The 21,915-nt window shown below is 42.0% G+C and overlaps 1 protein-coding gene across 7 annotated transcripts in view; it reads left to right on the forward strand.

The window, feature by feature from the left end:
- The window catches only part of ATP6V1H (ATPase H+ transporting V1 subunit H), a gene marked incomplete at its 5' end in the record, with an annotated part of 123,765 nt that overhangs the window by 90,257 nt on the left and 11,593 nt on the right, over window positions 1-21,915 (forward strand). For 2 of the 7 annotated variants that reach the window (XM_079901349.1, XM_079901347.1), the window contains one exon: window positions 6,913-7,371. The exons of 2 other annotated variants lie outside the window; for them this stretch is intronic. In XM_079901349.1, coding sequence (XP_079757475.1) covers window positions 6,913-6,973 — 61 coding nt within the window. In that variant the 3' untranslated portion in view covers window positions 6,974-7,371. Of the gene's footprint in view, window positions 1-6,912; window positions 7,373-21,915 lie in introns of those variants that run through there. 3 more of the 7 variants (XM_079901345.1, XM_079901346.1, XM_079901351.1) reach the window with 2 other exon arrangements.

Here is a 21,915-nt window from a genome sequence, read left to right on the forward strand (position 1 = left end):
CATAGGAAGCATCAGAACCAGCCATGGCAGTAATGTTGGAAGATCAGACTGGGAACTTTAAACAACTAGGATTAGTATGCTGAGGACTCTAGTGGGTAAAGTAGGCAGCAAGCAAGAACAGATGGGCAAGTTAAGCAGAGAGATAGAAATCCTAAGAAAGAACCGAAAAGAGAAGTTAGAGCTCAAAAACACTGTAAAAGAAACGAAGAATGCCTTTGATGGACTTATAAGTTAGACTGGACACGGATGAGGAAAGACTCTCTGAGCTTGAGGATATATCAGTAGAAACCTCCAAAACTGAGAAGCAAAGAGAACAAAGACTAAAAAAACGGAACAAAATATCCAAGGACTATGGGACAACTACAAAAGAGGTAAAATACATGTGGTGGGAATACCAGAAAAAGAAAGAGAGAAAGGAACAGAAGAAATACTTGAAAGAGTAATGACTGAGGATTTCCCAAGTTAATGTCAGACACCAAACCACAGATCCAGAAAGCTCAGAGAACACCAAGCAGGATAAACACCAAAAAAACTACACCTGGACATGGAATTTTCAAATTACAGAAAATCAAAGGTGAAAAAAAAAATCCTGAAAGAAGCCAGGGGGAAAAAACACCTTACCTACAGAGGAACAAAGGTAAGAATTACATCTGACTTCTCAGAAACCATGTCAGCAAGTAGAGAGTGGAGTGAAATATTTAACATGTTGAGAGAAGAAAACTCACCAAATTCTGTACCCTGTGAAGTTATCCTTCAAAAGTGAAGGAGGAATAAAGATTTCCTCAAAGAAACAAAAATTGAGGGAGTTTGTTGCCAGTAGACCTGCCATACAGGGAATATGAAAAAAGTTCTTTAGAGAGAAGGAAAATAATAGAGGTCAGAAACTCAGATCTACATAAAGAAAGGAAGAGCATCAAAGAAGGAACAACTGAAGGTAAAATAAAAACTTTTATTTTTCTTATTCTTAACTGATGTAACATAGAAGTTTGTTCAAAAAACTAATAGCAACAATATCCTTGAGTATGTACGCTTTTATGTATTTTATACACGTTGCTTATGTATGTTTATATATAAGTGAAATAAGTGGCAGCAATGATTCAAGGGACGGGAGGAAGGAATTAAGATTATTTGGTTATTACAAGCTACTCACACTATCCGTGAAGTGGTATAGTGCTATTTGAAAGTATACATGGATTAATTGTAAATTAATATATTGCAAACTCTAGGGCAGCCACTAAAAAAAGTAAAAAAAGAAGTATAACTGACGTGCTGAGTAGGAAAGGAGAGAAAATAGAATCATATAAAATGCTGAATTAAAACCACAAAAGGCAGAAAAAGAGTGGAAGACAAAAATAGGAGCGAAAGGGCTTCCCTGGTGGCACAGTGGTTGAGAGTCCACCTGCCAATGCAGGGGACACGGGTTCGTGCCCTGGTCTGGGAAGATCCCACATGCCGCAGAGCGACTAGGCCTGTAAGCCATGGCCGCTGAGCCTGTGCGTCCGGAGCCTGTGCTCCACAACGGGAGAGGCCACAACAGTGAGAGGCCCGTGTACCGCAAAAAAAAGCGAAAAAAAAGAACAACAAATAGGAAACAGAAATGAATATGGTACATATTAATCCAGCTGTATCAGTAATCACTCTGAATGTCAGTGGTCTAACTGCACCAGGCAAAAGATAGATCATCAGAGCAGATCGAAAAGCATGACCCAACTATGTGTAGCCTATAAGAAACCCACTTTAAATATAAAGACACATATAGATTAGAAGTAAATGAATGGAGGAAAATATACCATGCTAACACTAATCAAAAGAACCAAGAAGTAGCTATATTGCTTTCAGACAAAGCAGACTTATAAGTAAGGAAAGTTTATCAGGGATAAGAAAGGTCATTCTGTAAAAATAAAGGGGTTAGTTCTCCAAAAGGACATAATAATTCTTAATATGTATATGCCTAACAACAGCACATCAAACTATGTGGGGCAGAAACTGATAGAACTGTAAGGAGAAATAGATGAATTCTATCATAGTTGAAGATTTCAGCCCCCCCCTTTCAGAAATGGACAGATCCAGCAGGCAGAAAATCAGTAAGGACACAGTTAAGTCAACAACACCATCAATCACCTGAATAGAATTGACATCTATAGACTACCTCATCCAGTACCAGCAGAATACACATTTCTCTCAAGCTCACATGGAACATTCACCAAGACATTCTGGGCCATAAAACCCACCTTTACACATTAAAAAAAATAGGAATCATGCAGTGTCAGCTCTCAGACCACAGTGGAATTAAAGTAGAAATCAATAACAGGAAGATAACTGGAAAATTCCCAAATATGTGGGGATTAAACAACACTTCTAAATAACACAGAGGTCAAAGAAGAAATCTCAAGAGAAATTTAAAAATATTTTGAACTAAGTGACAATGAAAATACAGCTTTTCAAAATTTGTGAGATGCAGTGCAAGCAGTGCTTAGAGGGAAATTTATAGCACCGAATGCATATATTGGAAAAGAAGAAAGCGCAAGAGTCGGTAATCTAAGTTTCCAGCTTATGAAATGAGAAGAAAAGAGCAAATTAAATCAAAGTAAGCAGAAGAAAAGAAGTAAGAATAAAAAAACAAGGAAATTGAAAATAGGACATTTGTAGAGAAAATCAAGGAAACCAAAAGCTGTTTTTTTGAAAAAATTAATGATACTGATAAGCCTATAGCCAGACTAACTAAGGAAAAAGGAGAAGGCACAAATTAACTAGTGTCATAAATGAAAAAGGGAACATCACTACAGATCCCATGGAAAGTAAAAGGATAATAAAGGGATACTATGATCCCCTCTCACAACTCCTTTGTACTGGAAGTTCTAGCTAATGCATTAAGACAAGAAAAGAAAATAAATGGTATACAGATTGGGAAGGAGGACATAAAACTGCCTTTGCTTTCAGATGACATGATCATGTACATAGAAAATCCTAAAGATTTGACAAAAACAAACAAATGTCCTGGAACTAATAAGCCATTACAGCAAGGCTGTGGGATATGAGGTTAATACAGAAAAGTCAATCACTTTCCTATGTACCAGCAATGAACAGATGGAATTTGAAATTAAAAACACAATACCATTTACATTAGCACTTCCCCAAAATGAAATATTTAGGTATAAATTCAACATAATATGTATAAGATCTACATGAGGAAAACTTTTAAACTATGAATGAAATCATGGAAGAATTAAGTAAATGGAGAGAGATTCCATGTTCATGGATAGGAAGATTCAATATTTTCAAGATGTTAGTTCTCAGCTTGATCTGTTGATATAAATTTAGTGCAATCCCAATCAAAATCGCAGCAAGTTATTTTTTTTTTTTTGGACCTCGACAATCTGATACTAAAGTTTGTATGGAGAAGCAAAAGACGCAGCATAGCCAACACAATATTGAAGGAGAAGAACAAAGTTGGAAAACTGCCACCACCTGACTTGAAGACTTATTATAAAGCTAAGTAATCAAGATAGTGGGGGTGTGGGTGAAAGAGTAGACAAATGGGTCAATGGAACAGGACAGAGAGCCCAGAAATAGGGCCCCATGAGTATAGTCAACTGATCTTTGCCAAAGGAGTGAAGGCAATACAGGGGAGCAAAGGTAGTCTCTTCAACAGATGGTGCTGGAACAACCGGACATCCACAAAAGCTACTCAAAATGGATCGTGAACCTAAATGTAAAACACAGAACTCCTAGAAGAAAACACAGGAGAAAATCCAGGTGACCTTGGAGCACTGTGATTTTTACGTGGTTCGTGGTTTACATAGGAAAATCGGTTCATAAAAACAAAATTTGCTTTGTGTGTAATACTCAGAATCATGATAAAAGCTGGAGGAATAACTCAGCTTTAAACTATGTGGCATCTGAGAGAGGAGAAGGAGGTGCGGGGGGGGGACTTCAGCGGGGAGAAGGCAGTTCACACGGAGGCGGGAAAGCAGATGTTTGGTGACAGATGCTTGCTGGGCCCGCGGGGACAGTGGGACACACAGAGGGCTCTGGTCTCCCGGCCCTGTGCAGCTCCTCCCAGCGCCGACCCGTGTTCTTTGTAGATCTCCGGTGACAGTGCCCTTCCTGGACCAGGGCCTTTGTCTGAGTTCTTTAGGCCGTTAAGGGGCAGGTAAGAAGCGAACTTGCCAAGGCTTTCGTTTTTTTAAAAAATAATCAGCCTAAAATAATCCTCATGTTGAAGAGACATATTGGGTAGCAAATTCTGTTCCCCCACAAAGTCATGGATGAAGTTTAAAGAGAAGAGAATATTACACTTCTCAAATTTTGCTTCTTAGGTAGTAGAAGCAAAGAATTAATGTCCAGCTCCTGTAGATTGCTGGTACAAATCGGATACCCTTTGAGTGAATTATGCGTTGAATTTTTACTGTATTGATCTTCGTGTTTAGCGAGACTGACTCAATACTCAGATTAACTCACTTAAGTAGCTCTTCTGGCGTCCTATCAGAGATGCATTGTCATCCCCTGAAGAAAAGTCCATAGTCACTTTTCCTCTTGCCTGACAGTGACGTAACCTTAACCTGAAGAAATTATTCACACCTGTTATTATTTCCTACTATAAAGATAGGCGCAGTGTCTGCTTTCTGCACCTTTCTGGCCTCTTTTTGGAGGCCGCGCAGCCTCACAGTAGAGAGAGGAGTGGACCTGAGCCCCGGCCCGTGCACCTGCCTGCTTTGCTCCTGAGCAGGTGATTGCAGCTTTCCCTCCCCTGTCGATGGAGATGAGAATGCCCACTCCCAGGATGCTGCAGAGGTGAGAGGATAAGGGTGGGCACACCTGTACTCAGGTTTCCACGGTGGCCGGTAACAAAGTGCAGACGTAGCCACCTTTGTGTGTTCCCAGCCCCAGGCTACTGGTGTCCGGACTGCCCTGTGCCTGGGGTCACACAGGACTCAGAGGCAGCTTGGGTGAATCTCGGGAATGTTCTAATTGACCACATTTGATGTCAGGACAGCAGACCACAACCCTTTACGAGCCGAACCCAGGAGGAGATTTTCTCCAAAGCTTCGCGCAGGCTGGGTCCTCTCTCTGTAGGACAGGATCTTTTTCAGTTGCGCCTTGGTTCGGCTCCCTCTGAATTTAACAACCCACATGCCATAGCAAATGACAATTTCAGGAAAGCCTGAGGAGGAAATTTGATTCCTCTGTCCGCGGGTCCCATCTGGGCTCTTCTCCCAGTAGACTTGGTATCCTGTGACCTACCTCAAGTAGGGCTCGCAGAGTTCCATCTGGGATTCTTGATGTGCGGGTTTTTAGTTGAACCCTTACATCTATGTGTGTTCTTGTCCTTCGCTTAAATCCTAGCTTGCATAAACCCTACCTAGCAGACAAGGAAAGAGGCCCTGGTTTTTGTACTCACCGAGCAGTAAGGTTGTGAGGAAGGGAATGCCCCGAGGCCACCTTGTATGCAGGGAAAAACTGAGAGTGTAGTGGATGGAGCATTATTATTTATCTGTAATAAAGACCTTTGACCAGGAAAACAAGAACAGAAGACATTGGGGAGGAAGCTATGGCTGGGCGTGTTTTTTAAAATTTTTTGTTTAAAAAAAATTTTTTTTTAATGTGGACCATTTTTAAAGTCTTTATTGAATTTGTTACAATATTGCTTCTGTTTTATGTTTTGGTTTTTTGTCCGAGAGGCAGGTGGGATCTTAGCTCCCTGACCAGGGATCAAACCTGCATCCCCTGCATTGGAAGGTGGTGTCTTAACCACTGCACCGCCACAGAATCCCCCTGGGTGTGTTTTTAAATTCTCTGCTGGAAAAACTCTTCTTCCCTCTGTTTTAATCCTCCTGCTGTGACCCTACTTCAGCAACGCCTCTTATGTGAGGAAATCAGTTATCTTCCCCACGTCCCGGTATTCACTGTTGTCCCCTACGTACTAGTTTTGTCCTGGCATGGGAGATGAACCACAGCCCTAAGGGACTAGATCCACCTGGTGGTTCACAGCGTGAGCTCTGGGCAGCTTTGCCAGCCTCCGGAATGTAAACCCAGTCCCTATTCCAAAACTCAAGCTTTTCCCTTTTTATAGGAGGGGATCTTTTAAATATTCTTAAAAGATCTCTTTTTCTGGTCCTTATTAGGTAGTTCAAAAACGAAAGTTTAGGCAAATCCTTTATAGGAAAATAGGGAAGAGATTGTTTTCTGTCCTGGAATCAACAGTGGTATCTGTATGCAATTTAGAGTGAAGTATACACAGACCATTCAAATAATTTTCTGAAGCAAAACGTCACCTAAAACGTTTGGAGACCACTGCTCTAAGCCACAGTTGCCCCGTCTGCAAAATGAGAATACTGCTTCTCGGCTCTGGTGATGGTTCTGTGGATTCAGTAGGACCATCTTGGTGAAGGTTTCAGACTCTGCCAGTGCAGAGTAAGTGCTGGGTAACTAGTAGCTCTGATTAAGTGTCGTGATTCTGGATGTTATTTTCAGTGATTGTTTTCATGTGCTCTTGTGTAAATCCTTAGAGATAAACACTTGTACTTTCTAACGTCAGGAAATGTGTTTCTCATGTATCAGGCCACTTACTTGGAATCATACGTACATTGATTTTGAACTTGTGAGATTGCAGAAGCGGTGGCAGCAGACACAACTCTCTAAACAGGAAAGCAGACGTTGCCGGTGATTGGATGCAGAATTACTTGTTTGTGTGTGTCATGCCTTGTTTGTCTGTGGTTCATGGAGTGTTTAAAATTCATACAGTACAGGTAATTTGGAAATTTGGACAAGATTAGTTTTCTGGGGCTATTTTACTAGTTTTTAGATGTTAAAGTAAGCATAGACGACAGTGTATATTGTCCTTCAGTTTTGAAAGAGATTCTTTGTTGTTTCAGTTCTAATCTCCCTTGCTATCTCCTTTCTGTGTTTCAGGGAATACCTTGGTAAACAGCTTCAGTCTGAGCAACCGCAGACTGCAGCTGCCCGGAGCTGAACGGGCGCTCAGCCGCGGGGTCTCCAGCGCCCCTTCGCCTGGGGCAGAAGACCTGGAGTATGAGTCTCAGTGATTAGAACAAACAATTTCTCATTTTATGTGTCATTTTCTTCTGTTGTGTAGCTTTCCCCAGTGCTGATTTCAACACGAGTGTTTGCCCGTTACTTTGTATTAAAGTAGGTGCTCTCTGTATCTAAGGAAAACATTACTGTTACATATACTGCTTGTAATTTCTGTATTTATTGTTCTCTGGGAATGAATATAGAATTATTAAAGGATTCTCACTCCAAATATGTTTTTGTCTTTCCTTGTTCCTGACTTGGCCTTTAACACAAATACCTCTTGTCCCAACCAAATTGGGAGAATTGTATTTGCAAAATAGTGAATGGTAAATAAATGTTTTGAAATTATATGTATCTCTGTCTTCCATCCGTCCGTCCATCCACATCCATCCGTCCGTCCATCCACACATACACACTGCGGCAATCCTCTGCTAATATTCAGAGAACTTTAAAATGTTAAATTAACTCGACGTGATGCTGTGGTCTAGAAGATTTGCTTATGGAGCACAGTGAGGAATTTTAGCTTTAGATTATTTTCATTGATTTCCTGTACTTTTATTCTTGGATTTTGGTACCTCAAGTCTATTTTCTCTTAATACGCTTTGGTTTAAATGTTGCTAGTAGATATTTTATCCCACCCCCAGCCCCAGCCCCTTATTCTGGAACGCCAGGCCTTCAGCGGGACATCCATGGCCTGTATGTTCACGTCCCCCAGATCTGAGCCTTTTGTTTTTAACCTTATGGCCTGGTCTCTCTGAGTCTCATTTTTCATTCATTTTCATTTTATTTTCACTTTTCATTCCTAGCAGTTCTCTGAATGTTGAGTTGTTGAGTAAAGGTTGTAAGGCTAATAGACAGTTTATTTGATAAGTTTTTCTTCTACAGAGAGACACTCATAGGATCCATCTCCTGTTTAAGCATGAAGGATTGTCTCATTTTCAACGTAGAGATCTTGTGGGAAGAGTTAGTTGAAATAATGGTCGTCGGTGGGTTCGTGTGATTCAGTGATTTTTCTTAGAGTTGACTTCCTGTTTTCCAAGAAAATAGGTAGTCTGATCAAACCAATTTTTTTCTTGACTGAAAGTTCTAAATTTTTAAAACTGCTTAGACCCAGACATTTTTACTTCTTAAACATGGAAGAATACTAGCCAGTGGAATTATAGATTCTGCATTAGCAAAGGATCAGTTTTCATGTTAAGGTATTAATGGTCTGCAAAGTTATTAGGTTCTTAAGACACTCAATTTCTAGAAGTTCTGGTAACCAGAGACAGTGAAATCTGAATTTCGTAAGAACACGTTGATTCTCTGATGTCGTACTTTCTGATTTTAGTTTCATTTTGCATAGCCCTGTAGCTACAAAGTAGACAGTCGTCCTGGTGGAAATCATTGGTGCTCTAATCCCCAAGAAGTGCTTTTGTACATGGGGAGCAATACTCCCATGCCCATGTTTTAATTATTATCCCAAATATTAAAATTAACTCTCTCTAGGCACTTTTTTCCTTTTAAGTCTTCACACTCAGCTTATAGAACTTATAACAATTACAAAACAATCACTTTCATTTTTTTCTGTGCTTAATGTTTTTAACATTCAGTGATTAAATCCTCCTATAAATATAATGCCACTTTCACTTTCAAGTAAACCGCAAACACTAACAGAGTGGAGTTCTAACTCTGACAAACAAAATCTCAGTAGGTAACCCTTTTTTTAAAAAAAGACCAGCTAATATTCTATCCATTGACAAGCTATAAGCCATATTTGGTTACCCAAGTGTCAAATTCCAAACCTGAGAATCACCTCTTTTTTTCTTTTCCTTCCAGTTTTATTGAGATATAATTGACATGTAGCACCGTGTACGTTTCAGGTGTGCAGTATAATGATCTGACTTAACATGTGTCATGGAATGATCATAGCAGGTTTAATGAACATCTATCATCTCATATAGATACAAGATTAAAGAAATAGAAAAAATATTTTTTCCCTATGATGAGAACTCCTTAGGATTTACCCTCTTAACAACTTTCACATATAACATACAGCGGTGTTAGTTATATTTATCATATTGTGTATTATATCCTAGTGCTTATTTATCTTATAACTGGAAGTTTGTACCTTTGACCACCTTCATCCAACCCCTCTCCTACCACCCCCTACCTCTGGTGACCAGACGTCTGATCTCTTTTTATATGAGCTTGTTTGTCTTGAGGTACAGTTGACCTACGACACTGTGTTAGTTTCTGTTACACAACATAGTGATTTGATATTTCCATACATTTCAAAGTGCTCGCCACAATAAGTCTAGTTACCATCTGTCACTGTATAAAGATATTACATAGGGCTTCCCTGGTGGCGCAGCGGTTGAGAGTCCGCCTGCCGATGCAGGGGATGCGGGTTCGTGCCCCGGTCCGGGAGGATCCCGCATGCCACGGAGCGGCTGGGCCCGTGAGCCATGGCCGCTGAGCCTGCGCGTCTGGAGCCTGTGCTCCGCAACGGGAGAGGCCACGACAGTGAGAGGCCCGCGTACCGCAAAAAAAAAAAAAAAAAGATTACATAATTATTGACTCTGTTCCTCACACTGTACACATCATACTTGTGGCTCACTTATTTTGCAACTGGAAGTTTGTACCTCTCTCACCTATTTCTCTCCTCCCTCATCCCCTCCCCTCTGGCAACGACCTGTTGGTTCTCTCTATCTATGACTCTTGTTTATATTTTGTTACATTTATTTGTTTTTTAGATTCCACATATAAGTGAAATAATACAGTATTTGTCTTTCTCTGACTTATTTCACTTAGCATAATACTCTCTAGGTCTATCTATGTTGTCACAAATGGCAAGAGTTTCTTCTTTTTTTAATGGATGCGTAATATTCCACTGTCTATATGTACCACATCTTTATCCATTCGTCTATTGACGGGCACTCTGGTTGCTTCCATATCTTGGCAATTGTAAATAGTGCCGCTGTGAACACTGGGGTGCAGGTATCTTTTTGAATTAATGTTTTCATGTCCTTTGGTTAAATACCCAGAAGTGAAATTGCTGGGTTGTATGGCAGTTCTGCTGCTGACTTTCTGAGGAAACTCCGTACTGTTTCCCTTAGTGGCTGCACCTGTTAATACTCCCACCAGCAGTGCATAGCATAGGGTCTCTTTTTCTCCACGTTCTCATCAGCACTTGTTTTCTCGTCTTACTGATAATAGCCATTCTAGCAGGTGTGAAGTAATCGCTCATTGTGGTTGTGATTTGCGTTTACTTGATGATTAGTGATGTTGAGCATCTTTTCCTGTGTCTCTTGGCCATCTGTATGTCTTCTCTGGGAAAATATCTATTCAAGTCCTCTACCCATTTAAAAATTATTTTTAACTTGTTTTATTGTTTAAAAAAATTTTTTTTGGAAAACTTCTTTTTTGGGTTATATTGACCCTTATATTTTAAAAGATGTGTGAAAGGGACATCTCACTGGCAGGTAAAGCTTGTTCCCTCACATTGTACCTGGACAGCCACAAATACGAGATTTATAGAACATATCCAATTGAAAAAAATCTTCACACTTCCTGTTTAGCCACATCGGAGTAATTGAGGTTAGTTTTTATATAGTTAAAATGTAAATAATTTCATACCTTCTAGCTGTCAAATCTTGGAAAGCACAGAGCCAAGTTTTGATGCTTTTGATTTATTTGATAATTGCTTAAAAGGTGCTCCATTCTCATCCTTTGCCTTTGAAAATAGAGAATATTTGAGACTAAAATTTGAAAACATTCAAAGTTAGTAGGTGTCAGTCACTTTCCAAATCTGAACCTTGTGATGAAATCACTTTTGAGCTTGAAATGTCTCCCTTATTTTGCTGTACACAGTGTTCGTTCTGGTTAAGAGATGTGGCTCCTTTAACTTTCTGAAAAAGTTTCCAGTGGAAAAGTCAGTTGGAAAGAAGACTGACTTTTACTGCAAATGTTATGTTACTTCAACATTCATGCAAATCCGACACTGAGGACACATTCCCTTTCAATTCTTAGCAGAGAAAGAGAGTTGATTACTCTTCCAAAAATAGAAAAAAAGTGGAAGAAACATTTCTATGATTGAAGGAACGCTGGTTCTAAGATGCCTTACCTTCTGGTACCTGTCTGTGCCTTTGTCTCTTTCCCCTCTCAAAGGAAGAAAGAAAATATCAGGGAACTTAGCTGAAAGAGCCAATGTACAAAAACTATTGAATAACCATGTATCAGGTAGAAATAACATATTTGCAACAACATCACAAAGGTTGCAAGGAGGAGGAAATGGAATTATACTCTCATGAGGTTTTTACATGATACATGAAGGGGTATAACATGTAGACTGTGATGAACTAAGGATGCACATTTAATTCCCTAGAGCAGCCATTAAAACAATAAACTAGGAGGTCCAGCCAAAGAACCATTAGTGAAGATAAAATGGAACACTAGAAATACTTAATTAACCTGGAGAGAGGGCGGGGGGAACAGAAACAAAGAAGAGAGGGGCCACATAGAAAACAAAGTGCAAGAAAATAGATGTAACCCAACAGTAACGATAACTACGTTACAGAAGGGGTCTGGGAATCCCACTGTCACACATCCAGAGTTTTAACTTCAGGACACCCGTTGGCTCCAGTTCCTGAGCCTGGGGAAGAGGGGGTGGGTGATCTGGTGTGCTAAGTGACTTGCTTCCATCACCTTCCCCCCGCCTACCCCTTGGCAGGCTGTTATTAAGGGAGAAGAGCAGAAACCTAAGTCAGTTGCCATTTGTCCATCTGCTCTCCTGTATTTGCTGTCATCTCTCTTGTTCTCTTTGTGGGTTTATTCCTTTTGATTTGTTTTTATTTCTTTTTTTATCCATTGGAGCATTTGAGTGGGGTTGGGTAGGAAGCCGAGAGAAATGCATGTGTTTAGTTCACCATGTTTAACTCGAACTCCCAAAATTTAATCAAAGTTGACATGTAAGATCCATGTTAGAATAAGCCTAGATTAACCCTGGGAGTGAGGGGGCGGATGTGCCAGTGTGTACGGCCTCAGAGTTGGAGGGATTTTTGCGTCTGTCCATTCTAACAATGTTTAACATTTGAGGTGGTGCGAATTAAAATTAGTACGTGTAAAGGAGTGAGAACAGATTGTAATCATTACATGTGACTATTTTATGTAGCATGACAGATATCCTGCCTCTTCTCAATGTATACCAGTGACAGGCTACCTGTTTTATTGCAAACAGCTCTAGTTAAGAGTGTTTACTTGCTTTGAGACAGTATCAGTTTCTAGTAAATTTCAACATTTGGGGCAAGGTCTACCTTTGGAATAACAGAACAAGTCCTATCCTTAAGATTCTATTTTCTTCTAAAACGTTTCTTCTACAGCAATTATTCTTGGCATTTAACATGTCTCTCTTTGAATGCTGAACATCTGAGACCAGATTGTGATGGAGTAAAAGGGGAAGCAAACGCACCGTGTGATGTGTTAGTGGGTGGGGCTGGGACCCTCCCCCCGGGCGGCACAGACATCAGGAGAAACTGTCGGGAGCAAAGATGGAAAAAGTGAGGGTTTTTGCTCTGAAGAGAGCAGCCGTGCCCGTAATGCCTCCAGAGCAGTGGTCCTGCCTGGGGCTTTGTGCAGGGATGCTGCCTTGGCGGCTCCCTGCAACTCTCTGCACCCGCACAGCTGACGGCTCGGAATGGGGGCCTGACCCAAAGGCAGCAAATCAGGAGACGGCCATGGCCGGGCCGGGCTGCGGTGCAGTCTGGGTGCGGGCCCGGGAGGACAGCCATGCTGACCCAGACCTCTCCTTTGAGATGTTGGCATGAGGCTCAGACGAAAGTAATAGGCAGTGAGGTGATACACACGGGAGAATACCTAGAAAACCCTCAGCAGAAATCCCTGAGGCAGAGAGGAGAGGGGGGAGGTGAGCTGGGTGACAGCGGGGCAGGAAGAGTGGGGCCATTGGTGCCCATCATCAGCCTGGCAGAAGGCCAGCATCCCTGAGGCCCAGGTGTGTGGTCCTGGGTGATCACAGGACATAAGGTCCATATGTAAACACACATTTCTCTGTGCTGGCAACCAACAACAGGAAACTGAAATTGAAAATAGTGTAAAAACAGTAATTGGCGATGTTAGAGACCGTGACTAATCTGCTATCAGTGTCCCTTAGTGCGTACTCTGAGCAGAGACCTCTTCTAATCCTTGAAGACGTGAAAACAAGAAATAAATATTTGTTTTAAAAAAAAGGAAATAATGTAAAAATACTTCAAAAATTTAACAGAATATGTGTAAGATCTGTGCACTAAAAGCTGTAACATTGCTGAGGCAAATGAAAGAGGATGAACTTTATGAGGAGATATATCATGATCATGGATGTGGAGATGCAGTGAGGTAACGGTGTCAGTTCTCCCCAGTTGGTCCACAGATTCCACACAATCCCAACAGCAATACCAGCAGGCTTTGTTGTAGAAATAGACAAACCGATTTTAAAGTTTACGTGCAAATGCAAAAGACCTAGAAGAGCTGAAACAATTTTGAAAGAATTGAAAGTTGGAGGCATTAACAGTACTTGGCTTTCAATAGAGCCAGGGTGGTACTGGCATAAAAATCAGTGTATAAACCAGGGACAGAATAGAGTCTGGAAACAGAGCTTGCTGGAATAAAACTAAACAAATGAGACCTAATTTGGAAGATTAAAATAAAAACAAAGTAGAACGAAAATATTGCACGTAATGGAACATGATTTGTGAGGTTCGTGATCAGAGTTTGTGTCCTTGCTTTACTTGGGAGAAGGGAAAAGGTATTGCTTAACTTTCAAGTTTTATAAGTTAAATATTTGTGGTGATATATTTAGGGTAACTCACGTTACTGGAGCAACTGGATATCCGTGCACAAAATAATAAACTTCCGTTTATACCTTGCACCGTATAAAAAGGTGATCGCAAACTGGATCATAGACTGAAATGTAAAACCTAAGCTCCAGAGCTTATGTCCCTGAGTGGCTGGTGTCTGTGAGTTGAAGGGAGGGACACAGATCTCAAGGAGAGTGAATCCAGCTCAGGTGTGACCTGCACTAGACAATAGGCATTGTCTTCAAGCAGCTTACAGTTAGTTCAGTGAGAGAGGAGAGGCAGCACTAGGTGAAGATGTTCGCTAGCTTTGCTAAGTGCTAGAGGGAAGTGAAAGGGAGCATCTCCTGCACACTCCCCCCATCCCGCACGTGCCCTCTGTCTCGTGACCTGCCCTTACACGCAGAGGGCTCCAGCATGTAACCCACCCGGCCTCTCGGGCCCCTCCCTCACTTGGTCCAGGAGAGGGAGTGATTGAGCTCATGGTGAGTTTGGGAGGAGGAACTTGGCCCGTGGATCACGGTCCTTCATCTCCACTTCCCCAGGGCGTGAGCTGCCTGCAGGAGCGTCTGCCCCTGTTGGGAGGAGCCTGGCTGGTGCCCACCCCTGCCGTGACGGGGGTGGAGGGTGAGTCGAGATTTGGGGTTCAATATGGTGGAACTTACTTGCTTGAAGCTTCCAGCGGCAGCTGTATTAGTCACAAGGATTCCACTGGGCCTTATGCTCAGTGGGTTCACGTTCAGGTGGGGAAAAAGAATAGCATTTATCAAGGTCCTCAAAGATAGCTATGGTAAGAATAGATAGATTAGGGGCACAGATTGGCTCCCAGTTTAGGACCCCTAACCTAGCCTGGGGCTTCAGGGAAGACGTCTTAAAGGAGATGATCCTAGAGCTGAATGTCGAAGGCTGAGTAGAGGTTCACCAGCCGGCAGGAGAGGAGAGGGTGTGAAGACTGTCGTTACCTGCGAGAGCACTGTTGTGAAAAGGCCTGGACTCAAGAAACAGCGCTATTTGTTTGAGGAACAAACAGCACGATTTCTAGAGGGCAAGGTGGACACGGGAGTGCGGGAAGTATGAGGAGTGGGCTTGGTTTTCCGATGTAACTGTTGTCCCTTTCTTTAAAAAAAAAAAAATTTCTTTATCTCTTTTGACTGCACCGGGTCTTAGTTGTGGCATGCCTGCGGGATGTAGCTCCCCGACCAGAGATCGAACCCGGGCCCCCTGCATTGGGAGCACAGAGTCTTACCCACTGGACCACCAGGGAAGTCCCCATAACTATTGTCACCTTTGAGACTCATAGTCCAGAAAATCCCAATTCCTTAAGTAGCCGGGCAGGTGCATCTTGACAGATGTGTATACAGGCTTGGGGCTTCCACGAAGAACATTCCTGCTATGGGTCCACAGGCCACGTGGCCGTCAACCCTAGTGCCGTCTGCATTCCCTTACAGCAGTAGAGCATGTGTGACGAGGGAGGTGGGCAGCCCTGGGATGCTGGCGTGGGAATAGCTAGAGCATCATGCTCAGGCTTGGGTATCATGATTTGTGAGAAACAGTGGAAAACCAGAGAACATCCAGTGATGTGTGAGCTGCACTTCAAAGTAGGTCATACAAAAACGCATTGAAGAAACTGGGGTAGGTCGGACCCATCCTGCGTTGTCTGGTGACAGATCTTTGCCTCTGGATAAAGAAGGAACTTCCTATTAGACTTGTGTAGAATAAAATGTTGCTGAGCGGTAGTGATTCTAAAATCAGTGAGTGTGCCGTGAGGGTGCCTGCTTTGTGGAAGGCCTGCGCTGAGTGCTCTAAATGCTTTACCTCTCCTGAAGCTTAGAACAGCCCTCTCGTGAGGCTACGACCGTTACCCCTCTTTTAGAGAAGAGGAGGCCCTGAGGGAGGTTCAGCGACTTACCCAAGCTTATGGGATTTGCACTCAGCTTTAACAACTACTTGGTTGAGACAAGGAAAATCAGGGGTAGCCACCTATCAAAGATATTCTAAAGTCAAAACGAGCCCCAGATTTTACTAGATAAGCAACTAGATGGCCATGCAGTAGAACCCTATTTAAAATGAGTGGAACCCCACTATTTATCATGGATAGAAGTGGACTTGCTCTGTATTAAAGTGGAGATACCTCGGCACACCTTCCCCGTGTTAATGCAAGTCCGTGTGCCTGACACACTGTGAGGCCAAACAAACCGGAACATAGGAATTTGGAGCAGAGAAAGGTTTACTGCAGGGCCATGCAAGGAGACGAGGTGGCTCATGCCCTAAAAGCCCCGAGCTCCCCAAAGGGTTTTGGCAAAGCACTTTTAAAAGCCAGGTGAGGCAGCAATCAGAAATGAAAAAGAAATAAAAGGAATCCAAATTGGCAAAGAAGTAAAACTGTCACTGTTTGCAGATGACATGATACTATACATGGAGAATCCTAAAGATGCTACCAGAAAACTACTAGAGCTAATCAATGAATTTGGTAAAGTAGCAGTGTTCAAAATTAATGCACAGAAATCTCTTGCATTCCTATACACCAATGATGAAAAATCTGGAAGAGAAATTAAGGAAACACTCCCATTTGCCATTGCAACAAAAAGAATAAAATACCTAGGAATAAACCCACCTAAGGAGACAAAAGACCTGTATGCAGAAAACTCTAAGACACTGATGAAAGAAATTAAAGATGATACCAACAGATGGAGAGATATACCATGTTCTTGGATTGGAAGAATCAAGGTTGTGAAAATGACTGTACTACCCAAAGCAATCTACAGATTCAATGCAATCCCTATCAAACTACCACTGGCATTTTTCACAGAACTAGAACAAAAACTTTCACAATTTGTATGGAAACACAAAAGACCCCGAATAGCCAAAGCAATCTTGGGAAACAAAAATGGAGCTGGAGGAATCAGGCTCCCTGACTTCAGACTATACTACAAAGCTACAGTAATAAAGACAGTATGTATGGTACTGGCACAAAAACAGAAATATAGATCAGTGGAACAGGACAGAAAGCCCAGAGATAAACCCACGCACATATGTTCACATTATTTTTGATAAAGGAGGCAAGAATATGCAGTGGAGAAAGACAGCCTCTTCAATAAGTGGTACTGGGAAAACTGGACAGCTACATGTAAAAGAATGAAATTAGAACACTCCCTAACACCATACACAAAAATAAACTGAAAGTGGATTAAAGACCTAAATGTAAGGCCAGACACTATAAAACTCTTAGAGGAAAACATAGGCGAACACTCTAGGACATAAATCACAGCAAGATCCTCTTTGACCCACCTCCTAGAGAAATGGAAATAAAAACAAAAATAAACAAATGGGGGCATAATGAAACTTAAAAGCTTTTTGCACAGCAAAGGAAACCATAAACAAGACGAAAAGACAACCCTCAGAATGGGGGAAAATATTGGCAAATGAAGCAACTGACAAAGGATTAAGCTCCAAAATTTATGTGCAGCTCAATATCAAAAAAACAAACAACCCAGTCCAAAAATGGGCAGAAGACCTAAACAGACATTTCTCCAAAGAAGATATACACATTGCCAACAAACACATGAAAGGATGCTCAACATCACTAATCATTAGAGAAATGCAAATCAAAACTACAATGAGGTATCACCTCACACCAGTCAGAATGGCCGTCATCAAAAAGTCTACAAACAGTAAATGCTGGAGAGGGTGTGGAGAAAAGGGAACCTTCCTGCACTGTTGGTGGGAATGTAAATTGATACAGCCACTATGGAGAACAGTATGGAGGGTCCTTAAAAAACTAAAAATAGAACTACCATACGACCCAGCAATCCCACTACTTGGCATATAACCTGAGAACACCATAATTCAAAAAGAGTCATGTACCACAATGTTCATTGCAGCTCTATTTACAATAGCCAGGACATGGAAGCAACCTAAGTGTCCATCGACAGACGTATGGATAAAGAAGATGTGGGACATATATACAATGGAATATTACTCAGCCATAAACAGAAATAAAATTGAGTTATTTGTAGTGAGGTGGATGGACCTAGAGTCTGTCATACAGAGTGAAGCTAGTCAGAAAGAGAAAAACAAATACCGTATGCTAACACATATATATGGTATCTAAAAAAAAAAAAAAGCTTCTGAAGAACCTAGGGGCAGGACAGGAATAAAGATGCAGATGTAGAGAATGGACTTGAGGACATGGGGAGGGGGAAGGGTAAGCTGGGACGAAGTGAGAGAGTGGCAGGGACATATATACACTACCAAATGTAAAATAGATAGCTAGTGGGAAGCAGCCGCATAGCACAGGGAGATCAGCTCGGTGCTTTGTGACCACGTAGAGGGGTGGGATAGGGAGGGTGGGAGGGAGACGCAAGAGGTAGGAGATATGGGGATATATGTATATGTATAGCTGATTCACTTCGTTATACAGCAGAAACTAACACACCATTGTAAAGCAATTATGCTCCAATAAAGATGTTAAAAAAGAAGAAAAAACTGCTGTGTGCAAGACTGACCTAAGTACTTATTGTGTCCAGGTGTGTGTGTGTGTGTGTGTGTGTGTGTGTGTGTGTGTGTGTGTGTGTCCAGGTATGTGTGTGTGTATAAAAGAATGTGTAAGAGATGCTACTTTCTATCTTTGAAGAGTTTGTAATACAGGAAGAGAGGAATCATAGCTTTAATATAAGGCAGATGTGATGAATCCTGTAAGAAAAATTAAAAATGTTTCATGTGGTTGCCAGGAGTGATGTATTGCTTTGGTTTGGAGAAATGGGGAAGAGAATCACAGAGGAAAAGATGAGACTCGAGGTCTGTGTAACTTTTCCACAGGGCCTTTTCTCAGTCTTCAGTCACCTGGCGGCCTCCCTTGCTCCCCCCGTGTGACTGCTCTTATCACCTGACCGCCCACATCCCTGTTGCTGGATGGGGCAGGTACCTGTCAGTCCTCACCTAACAGACTTCACAGCATTGGTCATTCTTAACCAGCCCTGCTCTCTCTGAGGATGACCCGTTCTCTGCTTTGACTGATCCCGGCGGGATGAGACCTTTCCCACCCACTCAGGAGAGAGGGAGCCACCGTGCTCGGGTGGAAGAGCCACCGTGTGGTCTCCCACACCCACCCTCAGGACCATCTTGCAAAGATGCGCCTATTAAACATGGCGCCTGGAAAGAATGCATCAACTAGACACGGGCCACCATGGAACCCACAGAGAGGACCCCACCAAGCCGGCATCGCAGCTGATGACGGGTCACCACCGGTCCGTGGGGAAGGAAGCAGACGGCAGTCTCAGCATCTGCCTGCATCTTTTGTGACAGTGTCCTCCACACGGGCCGCACCTTGAGGTCATGCCTCTCCTCACTTCCTCTTTCTCCCACTTCACAAAACAAGAAGAATCTGAGATCTTGGTCTTGGCGAAGCTCTTTTCATCAAAGTTCCATGAACCCGTGTGGGGTTTTCTGCGTCTTAACTAGATTGCCCTTGAGTGAATGTGACATTAGAAACAGTATTTTGGTCAATCCTGGGATGTTCTGAATTCAGATACACTGCAGAGTGGGGCAGCATGAGAATGCCACTTTTTATTTTGTGCCCTCATCTTTCATGTCCTGACTGCTGAGAGCAGTGCTTCCTCTTTAGGGAGAGCTCCCTGAGAGCTGGGCTTGGGAGTCTCGTTACAGATTGAGGCCATGGCATTCTATCCATCCAGATACAAGCTCACGGCCAAGCTGCAGGTCTTATTCGAAGTGTCCGCGGAATCAGGTAGTAAAGGTTTGTGAAGAGCATCCTGGGAAGCATCATCCGTTCCCAGACAAACCCTCCACACTTCAGGAACGAGACAGACCCCTCTCATTGGCCCGTTCCGTGGACCATGTTGCAGTTCCCAGGATGGTAGCGTTTCAAGGAGGAAGAGGTGAAAAGATTTGTGTTTACTTCTGGCAGATAAATGCTACATGTTTGCAAAAAAAAGGCATATCCAGCAGATACCTAATTGTTTTACATTTTCACAAAGTTTTATTCAGACTCAAAGGGCAAAAAAACTATTTTCCTTCACGCTTGCCAGATTGTTGAAGGCCGGGAGTACATTGTACTTAATAACAATCACTAATATGTCTTTTGTAAGCTCCATACCTGCTAGCCACACAGTAGAATCTCTTCTTTTGGCTGTTTATTTCCAAAGAGAAGATTATCCTATACTGTTACAAGCAGAGAATTCTAAGCATGAATAGAGACGAAATATCCCCCATACCCAATCAATACCCTGAAGGTCAGAAAACCAGTTTAATTTACTTAACAGTTAATTCGTGATACAGTTAAAGTCTTGGCATGCTGTTGTCATCCTGTCAAATTCATGATTCTAAATTTAACCATTTAAAATTATTAACTATTGTTCATTTATTTCTATACAGTAATTCGTATTTTCTCTACATGAGTCGTGTTTTTTTAAGGCAGACAGACACAACCAAGAATATTGAAATTTAGTATGAAGCTGTATGTTTTAGTTTATAGTCAATGGGAAAAATCCTAAAATATTCAACATTCAGTTTTATACATTTTGTTTTCACTCCAGTCGTATACCAACTTGGTAAACTAGGTATCTCTAAGTTAAAGACGATCAAGTTTAATGAGCAGCATTTGGAAGTCTAGGAAGAGCCTTTTTTTTTTTTTTTTCTGGCCGTGCCACGCAGCTTGTGGAATCTTAGTTCCCCAACGAGGGACAGAACCCAGGCCCTCGGCAGTGAGAGCGCCGGGTCTTAACCACTGGACCGCCAGGGAATTCTGAAAAAGCCTATTTTTGAAATGCCTTCCCCACATTGAGAAAGAGGATTGACTTGGTAACAAATCAAAGTCAAATTGATTTTCACATCTTTGCTGTCAACACGACTGAAACAGGACCTAAGTGAACTGTCAGCCAATAGATCGTTTAAAATAGTTTTTTCAAGCTAAGTCAGTGTGTGCTTTTTTGGAGGGGCCGTATAAGTCAGAAGCAGTTCAAACATTCAGTGACAGTGCTATAAGAAAACTCCTTCCTCTCCCATGTACTCGTTATGGGTACAGTTACTTCTTAACACTGAGGGCCATGTGAATGGCAAACAGGTGTACAATTAAAACTTACCCCTGTCTTATTTTAGCAATCAATAATCTTCATGAATGGATACATGAAAAGACCCAACCTTTAGCCCCATTAATATAATAAAAATTTACCCGTTCATGTTTAGTAATTATTAAAATTTGTAAGACATTGATGTGAATAACTCAATCCAGGAGACATTGCTTTTTTATATTTGGAAAACAAGACTGCTAAGAAATTAGAAAGAATATCTATCTATCCATTTATCTTGCAGAAAACTGATCGCTAAAAACTTTTAGGCATGAGAATATATTTAAATAGGGTACATTTCTGTGGAGGGAAAGACTGTAAATGTGAATTTCAGAGGAAAGAGAATGATATAAATTTTCTGTTAAACAATAGGACTTGTTTTCCGTAAGTTCCTTTCGTGTGTAAACAAAGAAAGCTTGTGTGTGATTCTGGCTTCTCAGTATATTCTTCTGCTTCTTCAATAAGACCTACACCAAGGGAACCATTTAGGGATTATTTTAATATTTGTATGCAGACTGTGGACAGGCACAGATCCTTCCTGAATTTTAAAGCTAGGATTCTGGTTCCTAGCCTTCCAAATAAAGAGCATTGTCTTTTAGGGTGCTCTCTTAATAAACTCTAGTTTTATCTGGGTGAATTGCATGTTATAGTTTTTGTGAGTAGTCTCACCCCATGTTTCCAACAGATAATATTCATACCAACCTCATGGAGCTTCAGGGCAAGTCTTTCTCTTTTTTTTTGCGGTACGCGGGCCTCTCACTGCTGTGGCCTCTCCCGTTGCGGAGCACAGGCTCCGGACGTGCAGGCTCAGCGGCCATGGCTCACGGGCCCAGCTGCTCCGCGGCATGTGGGATCTTCCCGGACCGGGGCACGGACCCGTGTCCCCTGCATCGGCAGGCGGACTCTCAACCACTGCGCCACCAGGGAAGCCCAAGTCTTATTTTTATCTCCTTTTATAGTACAAGTGA

Source organism: Stenella coeruleoalba, assembly GCF_951394435.1.
Source record: "Stenella coeruleoalba genome assembly, chromosome: 17".
NCBI lineage: Eukaryota > Metazoa > Chordata > Mammalia > Artiodactyla > Delphinidae > Stenella > Stenella coeruleoalba.